Raw genomic sequence first — 17,167 nt, 5'->3', positions numbered from 1 at the left:
GAGACACAGAATCTGAAGCAGGCTCCAGGCTCTGAGCTGTCAGCACAGAGCACAACACAGGGCTCTAATGACCTGAGCTGAAGTCGGACACCCAACCGAGTCACCCAGGCGCCCCCAGATTCAGTGGTTCTCTTAAGCAGAGAATGTAGGCCACCATTTGGAAACGTTTGGAAAATAGTCAGGACCTTCTGGTTTTCGTAATGCCAAGCCCATTCGCCCCCCAGCATACACCGCATAGCCAGAGATGCTAAACAACTAACTATCCATCAATTTGTAGCACAATCCCACAAAATAATTCTCTTGCCCCCAATGCCAGTAGCACCTCCAGTGACAAACACTGTTAGTTAATCTAATCCTCACCATCTCGGAGTAACTTAAAGAAATAATCAATTCATTCCCACCAGTTGAGGAACTAGATTGATGATGATGTGAAGTATAATCTTGTGACCCAATCTAATCAATCTCCACACGGTAAGTGCCCATACTGTATCTAAGATACGGTTCCTTAAAACGCCCAAGACAAACCAAACTATTAATACTGGTTTCTTCTGGTGAACAGGATTGGGTAGGGATAAATACAAATTAGGACTTTTGTTTTGTAAAATTTTACTTAAGCACAGTCTATTTTTATAACAAATAGGTTGTAAGTTGTCAATATATAAATCCAATAGCCAAATCTCATTTCTGCACAAAGCTAGGCAGTAAATGGAACAAGCACTACAACAGACGTAGCAGTGGGTAGGAAACATACCTGATGGCATCTTTGCTGGAAGCTTTTATTATCTCTGTTGCAGAAGGAACACCTATTCGTTTAAATTTAATTCCCTACAAGAAAAAGAACCATAGTTTAATATACAATATGGCCATCAATTGTTTTCACTGAGATTAAATTCTCTAATTTTTTATATTACCAAACATACTATTACACATTTAAAAAATAAACTTTTAATTTTAGAATGGTTTTAGGCTTACAGAAAAGTTGCAAATATAGTACCCAGAGTTCCTGTACACTATGCACCGAATTTCCCTATTATTAGTACTATGGTACATTTGCCACAGGCAAGAAACCAACAGTGCAGCATTACTATTAACTGAATTCCAGAGTTTATTCGAATTTCACTAGTTTTTCTCCAAATATCCTTATTCTGTTCCAGTGACACATTACATTCAGTGATCATATGTTCTTAGTCTCCTCTGATCTCTGGCAGTTTCTGCCTTTCCTGATTTTTCATGACCTTGATAGTTTTAAGGAGTGCTGGCAAAGTATTTTATAGAATTCTGTCCCTCACTGTGAGGCTGCCTCGGGTTCTTTGCGTGCTCAAGACTGAGATTATGGATTTGGGGGAAGAAAACCAGAGATGAATGCTGTCTCATCACATCATTCTCAAAGCATATGCTAATCACTGCTGTTAATGACAATCACCCTGGCCGGGGAGTGCTTGCTTTCTGCACTGTAAAGTGCTCCTCTCCTCCATAAGTCTGGATATGGGGAGAGATTAATCTGTCAGAAAAATCAGTCTCCTCTCTCCATTTTAAATTTATCCTTTTGGTTTTAAAGTAATTCCTATAACCCCCTAATCTATGCTTAAATATTTGGGGTGTGTTCATGTTATCATTGTCTGAAAACTGCCTTTCAAACATAAAAATAACCCATGTAATTGTAAATATAAAAACAAAACCACTGCTTTCAAATGCAAACTTATTTCATTCAAAATGGGCTTTATGTTATAGTACAATGTATAAAACAACATGTACCTAACAAGCTTTCAGTTATGGCAACATGCTAGAAATAAAAACTTAAAATTAATAAAAATCGAATAACAACAAAGACTGACTTTAGAATTCAACATTTGCTGAATGAAAAGCTAAGAACATAGTTTTACCGCTTTTTGCTCCACTTGTGCTAACTGATATTCTTCCTTGTGCTGATAAAAGCAGATGCAAATCCCCGTCCTTCCAGCTCTGCCCGTCCTTCCAGAACGATGAATGTAGGATTCCACATCCTATTGAAGTAAGAGACATGAGTGACACTGAACAAAAAGAGACAAAGACCTGAGTGGTCTATGCAGAGGCAAGTGTGGTGGTTTTAATCTACACCCAGAGTGTGCGGTTCTTTAGCACTTCAATTTAAATTAAAGAACTGTGACCATTTTTTAAAAAATCTCTAGAATAGCAGTTCCTATCCTATGGGCAAATCTGAAAAAAGCATCATCTAAATAGTACTGTACTACAGAACCACGTAAGTAATTTCAATCTTCAACTTTGTTGTAACCCACTAAAAAGCTATAAAAAAAAAAAAAAGTAATGATATATCTTCTTTAACTCAATATATCTAAGTTATATCACTTCAATATACTAGCCACATAAAAAAACAGATCACTGAGATATTTTACATTCTTTTTTTTGTATGTCTTCGAAATCCAGAGTACATAATAGAAAGTTTAAAATATAAACAAAACTCCAATGTGTATATTACATTTAGAACACACATGTCAATTCAGACTGTTTCCAGTGCTGAACAGCTACACATAGCTGTGGCCATCAAATCGGACAGCACAGTTCTACAGGCTCCCTTAAACAACATGTATGTCACACACTAATCAGACTTCCTTTGTAAGAACTGGTGACTTCACAGTAATCAGGTATTTTTTCTATCATTGTAAAACAACCTTTAATCCTGAGGAATCTGCCAATTTGTGGGGGTCCTCACGTTTGAAGTGATGGGAGCAGAAAAGGCTCCTTCAGACCAACTTTTACTTACAGGAAGCACTGTTCATATCACATAACCTGATGCTTCGGCCCCCTCCCTAAGAGGTTCTCATCACCCACAGAGGCTATTAATCACAGGTCTTTTTTCCCTTCTTTATCCTGTAGTTCATGGGTTTATGCTACCCTCACCCTGCCGGAGTCCTACCCATCTTCAAAGCCCAGTTCACAACTGCACTACCTGCATGAGCCAACCAAAATTCCCTTCAACAAGAAACAATCTTTCCAGCCTCTGGCCACTGACCACAGTTCCACTCAACTATCAGTTCTGAGAGAAGGACCTCAGAAGAAGTTTGTTTTAAAAATCACCACAGCTTCCTAGCACTCAAAAGAGACAGCTATTATTAACCACATGAAACTAGACCATATAACTTCCAATTTGTTTTAGTATCCTCTCCCCCCAAAAACCAAACCAAAACAAAACAAAACTGTAGTATAGAACACTTACCTTTGGGGGAGAACTCTGTACAACCAGATCAACCTCAGGGATGTCTAACCCACGAGCAGCAACATTGGTTGCAACCAAAACTCCAAAATCACCATTTCTAAAACCTTTCAGAGTGATTTCTCTCTGCTTCTGAGGAATATCTCCATGTAATGACTGGGCATCCTGCCAAAGAAATAAACTGGCATAAGAACACCAGATCCAACAATCCAGCTACTTTTAACACAACAAATCAGGCCTGTAAGGACATTCGGATTTTGGTGATAGTTCTGCTGAAAATAACATAAAGGGAAAAACATATGCCTTACATGGACAAGCCTCAAATTTTTTCTACTCCTTGGTCGTTAGGATCAACTGTGTCCAGCTATATTTACTAGGTAAAAAACACTAGACAGACTGATCAAACCTACTTTGTCAGTGTAACCTTGGGTTTGAGGCACTGTTTCCTCATCTGTGAGAGAAGACTGTCAGATCAGGTGAACTCTAAAATGTTAATGGGGTCTACCAGTTGAAAGATGCTTCCTCCCTACAGGAAAAAGGGGGAAGAACCAACCTGCTTTATGGACACATTCTGTGACAACTCCTGGGCTTCTTTCTTGGTCTCGCAGAAGATGATAGTGCGCCCGTGAAAACCACTATATACTCGGATCACATCCCCAATAACTGCTGCCCTCTGAGTCCAGTGGCACTTGATAGCCAGGTGCTTATAGGAGTGGAAAAAAGATCTATTTAGTAAAGCCCACCTGGAACCGGAAATCACCTGCTCAACACTAGCAGTGCTAGAAGCAATTGTTTAATATGGACTAGAGCAGACTGCCGCCACCACTGTGTAGAGAAAAAAACCCAAACTCATTAACAAAGGGAGCCATTCCCCTTTCTCCAAAGAGCATCTGGTTCCTCTGTTTTCTGAACTAACAAGGAAAACAAAAGAAGAAATGCCATTCCCTTGATTCCTACAGGAAACCAAGGAATTGACCAGAGAAAAATTTCAGTATTTTTTTTGTCCTTTCATCCACTTAAAACTGCGATTAGTCAGTTAGCGTGCATGTCTATTCCTTGGGTGAAAGGAATTCTAGGTGCTGGGCCCTAAAATGAAAATAGCTTCAAAACAAAGTACTAGATATCTCTGCTGCCCTTGAGTGTTTAAATTCTAGGTGTTGGGGCACCTGGCTGGCTCAATTGGTAGAGCATGCAACTCTTGGGATTGTGCGTTTAAGCCCCACATTTTGTGTAGAGACAACTTAAAAACATAATCTTAAAAAAAAAAAAAAAGTCAATCAATTCTAGTGTAATTTCTTTCTATTTACAAAATTCAGACAGATAGATTCCAAAAGATTTTGAAATCAGAGTACCAGATAATGAAACTTAGAGAACACAGATAACTACACACAACACAAACAGAAATAGATCTTTACTTGGATCCTCACATGGATTTAGTATTTATCTGGAAAAACAGTTTGTATTTTTCAGTCTTAATATTATCAGACAGGGAAAAAATGATATACAAAATTCTAACTGAATGAATCATTTACCTCCACAGTTATTGCCGTTTTCTGAGTCTTTTTACCAATGAGGTCCACCTGTTCATATGTAGATCTCATGTATTTCTTAGCAACGTTATATACCCAATGAGGGCAGGTTGCAGAAAAAAGCAATGTTTGGGGATTGTCTTCCGAATCTTTGGGGGGGAAAAAAAGTCAGTATGAATAACCCAAATAAGCCTACACAGTACTCCACCTCACCCAGTTCTTCCCCAATCAACATGCAACAGCAACCGCCTGAGGCCAAGCCAGGCACTGATGACACAGAAATGAAAGACACAAAGATTCCTAATGGGCAAAGAAATACTTCCTATGTAATTTACGTAAAGGAGACCTGAAATACCAAAAGTACTTTAAAATTATTTTGCTTTCTGACCCTGGCCTTTATGAACCATGAAGGAAATCTGTCCATTATGAGACCTGTCACCTGGAAAACACCTGTTCATCAAGACCAGTAACCACCTCGTTTAGATCACTAAGTAAATAACCTACAATAAACACCAACACAGATTAGATTCTATATTCGTCTCTACTCTCTAGCATTTCCTGAGTATTTTGAGTTTAGAATTCCAGTCTATTCATTCTTTGAGGTCAGGTACTAAAAAACTTCCCTAGCCCCACCCCAGCCCCCCTTTTTTAGTTTGCTCTTTGAATAACACTGCATTTTCATACAGTATTTCAAATGGTGGGGTAAATAAGTAGAGCCCTTTTGGAGAGCAACTTGACAATGTACATTGAGAAACATGAACTATTTATAACTTTCAACTCAGTAACTTCATTTCTGGACATCTACCCTAAAAAATAAATTCCAGGGGCGCCTGGGTGGCGCAGTCGGTTAAGCGTCCGACTTCAGCCAGGTCACGATCTCACGGTCCGTGAGTTCGAGCCCCGCGTCAGGCTCTGGGCTGGTGGCTCAGAGCCTGGAGCCTGTTTCCGATTCTGTGTCTCCCTCTCTCTCTGCCCCTCGCCCGTTCATGCTCTGTCTCTCTCTGTCCCAAAAATAAATAAACGTTGAAAAAAAAATTTTTTTTAAATAAAAAATAAAAAATAAATTCCAAATACTGAGGCGTGAAGGAAGCTATTTGCATACAAATGTCTATAGGCAGAATTATTTGTATTATCTAAAAATCAAAATACACAGATGGAATGAAATCATGGCAAAACCTCTTCACGGAGTGTAATGCCAAATTTTTATATGCATGATAAGATTATAATTAACACACACACATATGCAACAATAGTACAAAGTCAGGAAGAAATAGACCAAAAGCAAAACACGCCAAGCTGGCAGAGTATCAAATTTTCTTCTTTTATCTTTTACTTTCCCCATTATTATGTGATAAATCATGGTGGTTTTTTTTTTTTTTAAGTTTCCTAAATAAAATAAATCATCCCCCAATTTAAGGCTTCTTTTAACTCTTAGAAGACCACTTAATCACCACCCTTCCTGTAATCCTTTTATCACTTCCTTGAACTTGGAGCTTACCTTTCTTGTATGCCACACTTAAAATCTCTTCCACTTGATCAGCAAACCCCATATCTAACATCTGGTCAACTTCATCCAGGACAACATGCTTAAGTTTGGTGAGATCTAGCTTGCCATTCTGCAGGTGGTCTTTGATACGACCTGGGGTCCCAACCAGGATATCAATCCCATTCCGCATGCGTTCAACTATAAAAAACATCAATAAGATATACTAGGTTTTAAATCCTTTTATTAGTCTCAGGTACCAATTAAATATATTTTTATTCTAAAATGTTAACTACAATACAAGGTAATATGGTAAGTATCAAAGATAAAGATACTCAAGGCACTCCTTAATCTAGTGGGAAGAACAGATAAGAAGTGACAGTCCAGAAAAATGTACCAGTGGGAGATGGAAGCACCAGGAAAGAAGGACTTCCTTGGTAACACAAAGTGTCAAGGTTTCACAGACAAACTGAGAATGAGAATCTTTTTTTTGTTTAAGTTTATTTATTTTGAAGGAGACAGGGAGGGAGAAAGGGGGGGGGGAAGAGAGAGAGAGAGAGAGAGAGAGAAAGAGCAAGCGAGCACGAGTAGGGGAGGAGCAGAGAGAATCTCAAGTAGGCTCCACGCTCTCAGAGCAGAGACCAACATGGGGCTCAATCCCACAAACCATGAGATCACGACCTGAGCTGAAATCAAGAGTTGGTCACCCAAGTGACTGAACCACCCCGGTGCCTCTAGAATGAGAATCTTAAAGAAATATAAGCAATCTCTATCAAAATAACCCAGCATTCTTCACAGAGCTAGAATAAACAATCCTAAAATATGTATGGAACCAGAAAAGACCCGCATAGCCAAAGCAATCCTGAAAGAGAAAACCGAAGCTGGAGGCATCACAATCGCAGACTTCAAGCTGCATTACAAAGCTGTAATCATCAAGACGGTACGATATGGGCACAAGAACAGACACTCAGATCAATGGAACAGAACAGAGAACCCAGAAATGGACCCACAAACTTATGGCCAACTAATCTTTGACAAAGCAGGAAAGAGTATCCAATGGAGTAAAGACAGTCTCTTCAGCAAATGGTGCTGGGAAAACTGAACAGCGATATGCAGAAAAATGAACCTGGACCACTTTCTTACACCATACACAAAAATAAACTCAAAATGGGAAAAACTTAAATGTAAGACAGGAAGCCATCAAAATTCTCAAGGAGAAAGCAGGCAAAAACCTCTTTGACCTCGACCGCAGCAACTTCTTACTCAACACGTCTCCGGAGGCAAGGGAAACAAAAGCAAAAATGAACTCTTGGGACCTCATCAAAATAAAAAACTTCTGCACAGCAAAGGAAACAATCAGCAAAACTAAAAGACAACCGATGGAACTGGAGAAGATATTTGCAAATGACATATCAGATAAAGGGTTAGTATCCAAAATCTATAAAGAACTTAGCAAACTCAACACCCAAAATACAAATAATCCAGTGAAGAAATGGGGAAAAGACATGAATAGACACTTCTCCAAAGAAGACATCCAGATGGCCAAGCGACACATGAAAAAAATGCTCAACATCATCGTCAGGGACATATAAATCAAAACCACAATGAGATTACCACCTCACTCCTGTCAGAATGACTAACATAAACAACTCAGGCAACAACAGATGTTGGCGAGGATGCGGAGAAAGAGGATCTCTTTTGCATTGCTGGTGGGAATACAAGCTGGTGCAGCCACTATGGAACAGTATGGAGCTTCCTCAAAAAATTAAAAATAGAACTACCCCAGGACCCAGCAATTGCACTAGTAGGTATTTATCCAAGGGATACAGGTATGCTGTTTCGAAGGGGCACATGCACCCCGATGTTTATAGCAGCACTATCAACAATAGCCAAAGTATGGAAAGAGCCCAAATGTCCATCGACAGATGAATGGATAAAGATGCGGTATATATATACAATGGAGTATTACTCAGCAATCAGAAAGAATGAAATCTTGCCATTTGCAACTATGTCCATGGAACTAGAGGTTACTATGTTAAGCAAAATTAGTCAAAGAAAGACAAACGTCACATGACTTTACTCACATGAGGAATTTAAGATACAAAATAGACGAACTAAGGGAAGGGAAGCAAAAATAATATAAAAACAAAACATAAGAGATTCTTAAACATAGAGGACAAACAGAGGGTTGCTGGAGGGGTTGTGGGAGGGGGGAAGGGCTAAATGGGTAAGGGGCATTAAGGAATCTACTCCTGAAATCATTGTTGCACTATATGCTAACTTGGATGTAAATTTTAAAATAATTAAAAAAAAAAAAAAAAGGAAGAAAGAACTGTATACACAGTAGGGTAATCAGGTATAGAAAGAATGAGACAGGGTAGAAGGGTAAGTATTCCCAGAAGGCACAGAGATGTTCAAGAAAATGGAATTCAGTATAATGAGGTGAGGTGGTTAATAATGCAATTTTTTACTCAACTGCTCTTGCAGTCTAGGGGTCTCACCAGGCACTCTACATTCTCCAATTCAATCCTCATAACACCCCTGCAGGGTGAATTCACTAAACTTATTTTTTCACACAAGCAAACGAAAAGAAAAATCAAGCACCCTGAACTTCAAATCACACTGTGAGCAGAGTCTAAATTCAAACGTACACTCTTCTGATGCCAAAGCCTAGTTCATTCAATCAAAGCTGGAAAGAAATAGTCACAAGCATTGCATGCCAATACTAACATTTTTAATGCCTTAAATCCCTTCCTGAATTATATTATCTGCTCTACCTAATAAAGCTTCCAGGTCTTGAACTGGTAAGTAATGGAATCCTACAATAGGGGCCTGCAACATTTGGCCCCTGGGCTCAGAGGAAGGCCCGCCTACAGCAAGAAACAAACAAAGACCCCAAAACAGCCAGACCCATCCTCTTTGACAGATAAAAAGAGTAACTCTGAATCATGACCTTCTAGTTCTAAGAGCCCCCTGGACTCTATCCTCTTGGGTTCAGTAAGATACCTTTGTAGCCTCCTTTAGATAAACATAGGCAAATAACACAAAACTCCAAAGAACTATATACAGGATTTTACGCATCATTATGCAGGACGGTGTTCTTGATCATCTTTAAACAGTAATGACGAAAGAGGGGCGCCTGGGTGGTGTTGGTTGAGCGTCCGACTTCAGCTCAGGTCATGATCTCATGGCTGGTGAGTTCGAGTCCCGCATTGGGCTCTATGCTGACAGCTCAGAGCCTGGAGCCTGGTGCTGTATCTGCCTCCCTCTCTGCCCCTCCCCTACTCACACTCTGTCTCTCTCTGTCTCAAAAACAAACAAACATTAAAAAAAACTTTTTAAAAAAGAATGATGACAAAAGAAAACTACTATAAATGACTAAACCAGGTAAAGACAGATGTCAAGATCAGAGAAACCCTACCAGGGCACCCAACAATGGTTGACATTTCCTTCCCTCACTTTTCGATTTACTTACTTTGACCTCCATAGGGAGTTCCACCATAAAAACAAGCCACTGCCAGCTTTCTTGTGATGTCACTGAAGTCTCTGCTTACTTGATTGGCCAACTCCCTTGTGGGTGCAAGAACCAGTACCTGAAAAGGAAAAACTAATCACTGAATTCAAAGTATCATGAAGTACTTGTTTCTTAACAAATTTGAAATTCATCAGAAGGTTCAACTCATCCTACCAAGTATTTTCAAAACATCTATTATGTGCTTTGCAACATAGTTTCGTGTGGGGAAGGATCATAAATGTAATACAGTCCCTGACAAATCTACTCAGAAGAAAAGTTTGTGATCCTACCAATCAGAAGAGAAGTAGATGCCCAAACATGTGGTGCTCCAGGAGGGCTGCCCGGAGTAGGCTGGAGGAAGTGAGGAGTTTCGTGGAGCTGTTACTACTTAAAAAAACCATTCCAGGAAAAGCAACCACTCGAGCAAGGAGTAACACCACTGAGGATAACAACATTAGCTAATCTTTGAGCTTTTACTGTCTCAGGCTCTACTATACACTTACTACACATTCTTCTGTAATTCTCACAAGTTACTGACCTGACAACTGTACCTATAGTAAACACACACAAGATTTTGAACCAAAAGGCTAAGAAGCAAAGCCTGGATTTAAATTCAAACAGCTGGGCTCCAAAACCTGTCGACTGAACCTCTACATTACAGTAAACTTAAAGTAGAACAAAGATAAGTTAAGGCAGGACCAACATGGTGAGGGGCTTTGAATCCCAGAGCAGTCCGAGTTTGACCCAACAAGACATAAAACGTGAAACTACTACAGATCCTTAAGTAGGGTAACAGCATGAAACAAGTGTGACTTAAGAACAATGTTCACTAATTCATCAGATACATTCACCCAACAGATATTTACTGAACATCCACTATGTGTAGGCTGGAATAACTCCAAGTGCTGGAATAATTCATTTGTTTAATGCTGCATTTGTTTACAGCAATAAACAATGAATTAATGAGGGGTGAGTATGGATACTGGAAGGCCAGTAAACAAATGAGGCAGGGCCAGAAAGTCAAGCACAAGAACCCATAACCATGATGACCACATAGGCATTTCAGTGAGGTTAAGGTTTGCCAAATGCCAGTTTCTCCAGAAATGAACCTGATGAGCACCAGCCTGACAAGGAAGCTTGGCCTCTTCACCTCTTTGAGTACCCCTCCTTCTACTCATGCATCTCTACTTAAAACTGCTTTCTCCATCTAGGCAAAAATGGTCAGACACTTGATCAAACCTGTGAGCTGCAGGAGCATCTAATAGTTTGAAGGGAACACAAAGAGCATTAATAATACAGGCAGTCACAACCATGGGGCAGATTACAATATTTAAATACACAGGTTTGTGGCCAAGAATCTTAAGAGAATAATCCTGCTTTAGCTTCAAATAAAGATCTCAAGATACCAAAAAAAAAAAGGAAAGGAAAGGAAAGGAAAGGAAAAGGAAAAAACACTTTAAGGAGAACCCAGTAAAAAACTATACTACAGATTTGGAGCCCCTGAGGTCTGTGTTAAAGATAGTTACCCGAGGGGCACGGCCTCTTTTCCGGTCTTGTAGTTCTCCCTGAAGTTTCTCAATCAAAGGGATGGCAAAGGAGAAGGTCTTCCCGGTTCCTGTCCGTGCCTGTGCAATTAAGTCCTTTCCACTATAGACATGGTGAAATGTCTTTGCTTGTATCGGAAACAGAAAGGTCACCCCGCGGCCTGTGAACAAATTTACCATGTTACCTGACATTGCAGTTCTTAAAATCCCAGCCATGTTTCTGGTCCTAGAAAATTAAAGAATTCTACTTTCTTGTCAATATCTACAAAGTCAGGCTCCAATGTATTCTGGTAGTGAAGAATCTGCTTGACTGAAAAATATCAACAAACTTTAAAGCACCAAATTAGGGGTGCCTGGGTGGCTCAGCTGGTTGAACGTCCAACTTGATTTTGGCTCAGGTCACGATCCCAGTGTCCTGGGATTGAGCCCCACATCAGGCTCCGTGCTTAGCATGGAGCCTGCTTGAAACTGTCTCTGTCTCTGTCTCTCTCTCTCTCTCTCCCCCTCTGCCTCCCTCCCCTACTCTTGCACTCTCTAAAAAATAAAAAAAAATTAAAGTACCAAATTATAGCAAACATTTTTTTTTTAGAATTTAGTTACTTGTCATGTAATCTCATCCATAGGTCAACAGAAGCCCCAAATCTGGATTTGCAGTCCAGACTATGCCACACCTGATTCAGAAAACACCTACCCACACATGTGACTACCTAGTTTGTTCAGAGGCACACCGCTAGGCTGAGTTCTGAGTCAAGTTGGTATTATGAAGAGATGCCTCACGAAGCGGGAGAGAATAACAAAGAAAATACGAACCATACAAATAAATGGCATGAACCATTTATTTGTACCAGAACAATCAGTCCTCACACTTCTGAATATACACATTGGTTTGAATAAAATTTAATCACCTATTTAAGAGACAGCAAAGCCATCACCAGTATGGTCCTATACTATATATACAGATCTAAGTTATTATGTGGTTCCACATATTGTCCTTCATCTCAACAAAAATAGTGGAGTGCTTCCAAATAATATACAGTAACATTATACAATAGTTCCAAAATATTACCTTTGAGAAGTTTAATGGTCTCTTCAGATATGGGAAAATTAGAGAAAGCACCTTCTTTTTGTTCCACAGGTATTTCCTATCAAGTAAAGGGCCACAGAAAGAAATCAGTAACTTTAATCCCACAGGTAGTCACAGAGACGCCTTCTGAGAAAGAAACAAAAGAACCTATTCGAAAACGTATCTTCTAAATCAACCACAAAGACAGAGAAACTTTGGTAGGTAAATTAAGATCCAAAAAGGAAATCATGATCATCTATAAAACCCTAACAAAAGGAAAATGCAAATATATACTGTAGATATATTACGTGTGGCTAGTAAAGGCAGATTCAGTCTCAACTAAAAACTATTCTGTTGCCATCCCATACCAATATACAGGAGTCCTCCATTATCCACAGGGGAGACCCCTAGTGGATACCTGAATAGTACAGAACCTTAAATATACTGTTTTCTACTACGCACACATACCCAAGATAAAGTTTAACTTATAAATTAGGCACAGTAACAAACTAATGACAATAACTAATAATAAACTGGAACAATTATAACAATAGATCATGATAAAAATTATGCAAATGTGGTCTCTCTCTAAATATCTTCCTGTACTGCACTCATACTTCTTGTGATGATACAGGATTGATAAAATGCCTATGTGATGACATGAAGTGAGGTGAATGACGTAGGCATTGTGATGCAGCATCAGGCTACTACTGTCCTTCTGACAATGTGTCAGGAGGAGAATCATTTACTCTTGAACGTGGTTGACAGGGGGCAATTGAAACCCCAGAAAGAAAAACATCAGATGAGGGGGGACTACTATACTGCTGAACAGGTCATTAACCCTTTTGCACAGCCACATCTTTCACATATATTCACAGAAAATAAGAAACAAACATTTACGACAAAGTGGTCACTGTGGCATTATTTGATAGTAAAAAATTTAAATGCTCAATACAGGAATTAAGTGATTTTCTAAACATTTATATAATGGGTTATGGAACCAATGAAAATATTTATTATTTAGGGGTGCCTGGGTGGCTCAGTCGGTTAAGCACCGACTTCGGCTAAGGTCATGATCTCGCGGTTCATGGGTTCAAGCCCCCATCAGGCTGTGTGCTGATAGCTCAGAGCCTCGAGCCTGCTTCGGATTCTGTGTCTCCCTCTCTCTCTGCCCCTCCCCCGCTCATGCTCTGTCTTTTTCTTTTTCTCAAAAAGTAAACATTAAAAAAATAGAATATAATGTTTAAATAAAAGTGGAAAGGCAGGAAACAAGATTGCATAGAGTACAATCCTAATCTGATAAAAAATAGTTTATATATATATATATATATATATATATATATATATATATATATAAAGTACTGTAAAGAAACAGCATTCAACAACAGGTTACCTCTATACCTAATGAGTATTTAATATTTACTGAATTAATGAATGCTGAAATTCTAGGGAACTTTTTGTTTTTAGCAAACAAAATGTTTTTATGTTTTTTATTATTCTGAGAGAGAGACAGCAAGTGGGGAAGGGGCAGCAGGAGAGGGAGACACAGAATCAGAAACAGGCTCCAGGCTCTGAACCGTCAGCACAGAGTCTGACCTGGGGCTCAAACCTACGAACCATTAAGATCAGAACCTGAGCCTAAGTCAGATGCCATCCAGGTGCCCCAAATTTCTGTATTTTCCTAATTCTGTAAATCACTTATTTATAATCAGAAAAAAATTTTATTTATTTACCTATTTATTTTGAGGGGCACCTGGATATGAACCAAGGAAAAAAAGTTTAAATGTTGACTATGACCTATGGCAAACAGAAAATTATTAGAATTAGGATTTCTTTGATGACTGAGTTTCTGAAAGGTAACAGAACTACTTCCAAGTGGACATCCAATCATCGGGTTCAACTTGAGTTAATGGCCAAACAAAAACTTATGCAAAATCAAACAAAATCCTTTTCAGTAGCTCTACTAATTAAGGTTTTTTGGTGAAACCCCTCAGAGGGAAGCTAGGGCCTATCTGCATAACTATAATCTCTCCTTTTAATTTCTGACTTGCAAATAAGCAGACGTGGAGAGAAGACATTCCCTAAACTTAAATAGGCCTGTTTCTTTGCAAAGGAAACATTCTAACTTTAAGCTATTTTTAAGATGAAGTCTTACCCTGAATGCAGGCAGCATGCAGCTCAAGGGACCCCCCATAAAGTGTCAACACATCAAATTTTCTCCTGCTTCTGTTGCCTCTAGTAGCAATTACCTACTTATTTATCTGAAACCACAATGAAAGATACGCTCTACATATGAAAATGCAACTTTACCTGCTCTAATTCACTGTTACTTTCTTCACTGGAGTTAGAGACAGGTCCAGAATGAGGGAATCCATTCTTCAGTTTGGGGCTTTTCTCTCCAATGTCTCCATTCATTTCCTTTTCTTTTTTCATCTTCTTCGGCTTAGGAGCACCTATTTCTTCTTCAGAAGGCTCCTCACTTTTCATTACTTTTTTGGTTTTAGGAGAAACAACTTTCTTTTCAAAGGACTCCTTTGGTTTCTTCACACTTTTGGTTTTAGGAGAAATAATGTCATCCTGAGATGACTCCTCTTTCTTTTTTGCCTTTTTGGATTTAGGAGAATTCATGTCAATCTCAGAAGACTCGGCTTTCTTTTTAATTTTTTTGGCTTTGGGGGAAATAGTTTCTTCCTTTACTTCTGTTGCCTCTTCAGTCTTATTAGACTTTGGCTTCTCTTTTTTACCCTTCTAAGAAATTAAAAAATACAAACTACTGAGCAAAGCATGTATACATTTGTATGATGCATCAATTCTCGATTATTTCAAGATCATGTAATTATGAAGAACACAATTTTGGGGCATTTTTCAAAGTCTGTACCTTCTCCTTTCAATAAGACAAAACACTATGCTTTTTAGTACCATTTCTTAGTTATATGGAAATAAGTACATTGTATATCAATGACTTCATGAGCTCAGAAGAGAATGCCTCTTGGCAACTATTTAATTCATGTTGGTTGAACAAGTTGTAAAATCAAGTTTTCATAAGAGATTTGGGGTTTCATATGGGATGCTCCAGGAGTCGTCAAGAGGTACAACTACAGAAAGTGATCAAGTACAGTTTAATTTAATTCTAATAGAGCAGTAAGGCCACATATGTCCACAGACGGACAATATTAAGCAGATTTCTTTCTCTGCTAGAATTCATAATATCTGTCTTGGCTATGTGACAAGTGCAAATAAATTTACAGAGACACTTTATGAACCAAAAAGCTATAAAATCCCACAATCTATCACCCCACAATCATCATGCGATAAGAAAAAAAAGATGATCTAATTTAAAGAGGAAAAAAAAGCATAAGTTACTAGGAAATGGAATGGGTGAAACCTCAAAGCCAAATCAGACTACGGTTCCTACCTGAAATGTGTGACCTTTTCCAACTTTTCCTATTCCTGAAAGTTAATTACTTAATATTACTGAAATCAAATAGACAGGTGCTTAGCCTCTGTTAAAACCTTTCTGAAAGGCCAATCACAGAAATATGAAGACTAGAACATTTAGCTGAAATCAGCCTCCCTGAAACTTCAGGCCCCGCCTCCACTCTCAAATCACAGATGAGGGTGATCTTTCCCACATGATCATCTTTCAGACATCTGAAAAATAATCTGGTCTCCCCACAAGATTTCAGTTCTTTCATCCCTTCGCTCCACTAAGTAAGAGGATTTCCTAACTCAGTGGCCTCTCTTGGAATGTAATGGAGTTTGGCCGCGTCCCTCTTCACTTGACCATCCCACAACTGAATACCTTCACTGACGCTGAGCAGGCAAACCAGGACCACTTCCTCCCCACCTGTGGGGACAAGTCTGTGCTCCCTCGGCTTCCTACAACGCCAAAATATTGCTGTTGTAAAAGCTCCCCATCAAAAAGGCCCATAAACAGCCAAGGAAAGGAAATTCTAAATCATGTAGGATACAAATTCAGGGACAATGTTTGTTCTCACTGACTGACCTTATTTCAGAACAGACACCCAGTCACAAGTGAAATCGCTAAGGAAGTAACAGTAAAGAGGCAGACAGGTATCAAGGTAACTTAAGACCACTACACCCTGCTGGCTTCTATCAAAAACACGGTGTGCCGTTAGCACCACAACACGTTACATTTCCACGGGAAATCTGGTCAACAGATCTTAAGCCGAACTGAATTACTTCATCTTCTAAAGGTTGCTTACCGAAAAACAAACTGTATTTCCCGAACTACTACAGTAAAATGTCACTGCTCACGCCGCCCACGTGTGCAGGTGGGTTTGAGGTGTGGCTAGTCTAGGCTAAAGCTTCAGTCTCTACCAGGACTAACAATTCCCTCCGCGCACGCTCAAACCCGGTCAGGTCTGAGCCTGAGCCAGCAACGTGGGGCCCAACCGTGAACATCTTACTGCGCACCAGGTGCGGGGCGCCCAGACTCCAGAACCACATGGGAGCGGTGCTCACCCCAGCTCCGGTCCGCCTGCGCCCGTCGCCGGCACAGCTCCCCGGCGCCCCACGGCCGGGCTCTGGACGCGCCGGGTCCGCGTGTGCACCACGGGCTCCTTAGCCGGACCCCCGCCCATCCTGTACCCCACTCCTCTCAGCACCCTGGGACCCTCAGCCCCGATGGCACCTTCGCATTCTGCTTTCGCGGTGTCTCCAGTTTTTCCATGGCCGTGTCTGAGTCCAAATCCACGTCACTAAGGAGTTTCCCCGGCATCTTTCAAGACAAGCAACTGAGGCCGACCAGTCAGTTCCACCGCGTGGAGAGGAAGAGACAGTACTACCCATTTAGCCCACCC

The 17,167-nt window shown here is 39.9% G+C and overlaps 1 protein-coding gene and 1 long non-coding RNA gene across 2 annotated transcripts in view; one reads left to right on the top strand and one right to left on the bottom strand.

Annotated features, from left to right (window-relative positions):
* LOC122492830 overlaps positions 1–3,195 on the top strand; it is a 19,598-nt gene extending 16,403 nt beyond the window's left edge. Inside the window, exon 2 of the long non-coding RNA XR_006299777.1 lies at positions 2,875–3,195. This is a non-coding gene — a long non-coding RNA (uncharacterized LOC122492830). The remainder of the gene's footprint in view (positions 1–2,874) is intronic.
* Positions 1–17,167, bottom strand: part of DDX21 (DExD-box helicase 21) — a 26,348-nt gene extending 9,181 nt beyond the window's left edge. Inside the window, exons 1-11 of the mRNA XM_043596506.1 lie at positions 16,999–17,167; positions 14,655–15,092; positions 12,348–12,423; positions 11,264–11,442; positions 9,699–9,816; positions 6,239–6,424; positions 4,744–4,889; positions 3,765–3,914; positions 3,215–3,376; positions 1,884–2,003; positions 752–825 (exon numbers count right to left, since the gene is read on the bottom strand). Of these exons, the coding sequence (XP_043452441.1) occupies positions 752–825; positions 1,884–2,003; positions 3,215–3,376; positions 3,765–3,914; positions 4,744–4,889; positions 6,239–6,424; positions 9,699–9,816; positions 11,264–11,442; positions 12,348–12,423; positions 14,655–15,092; positions 16,999–17,085 (1,736 nt within the window). The 5' untranslated portion in view covers positions 17,086–17,167. The remainder of the gene's footprint in view (positions 1–751; positions 826–1,883; positions 2,004–3,214; positions 3,377–3,764; positions 3,915–4,743; positions 4,890–6,238; positions 6,425–9,698; positions 9,817–11,263; positions 11,443–12,347; positions 12,424–14,654; positions 15,093–16,998) is intronic.

Source organism: Prionailurus bengalensis, chromosome D2 (assembly GCF_016509475.1).
Source record: "Prionailurus bengalensis isolate Pbe53 chromosome D2, Fcat_Pben_1.1_paternal_pri, whole genome shotgun sequence".
NCBI lineage: Eukaryota > Metazoa > Chordata > Mammalia > Carnivora > Felidae > Prionailurus > Prionailurus bengalensis.
This window is presented reverse-complemented; position numbering and strand designations above follow the sequence as displayed.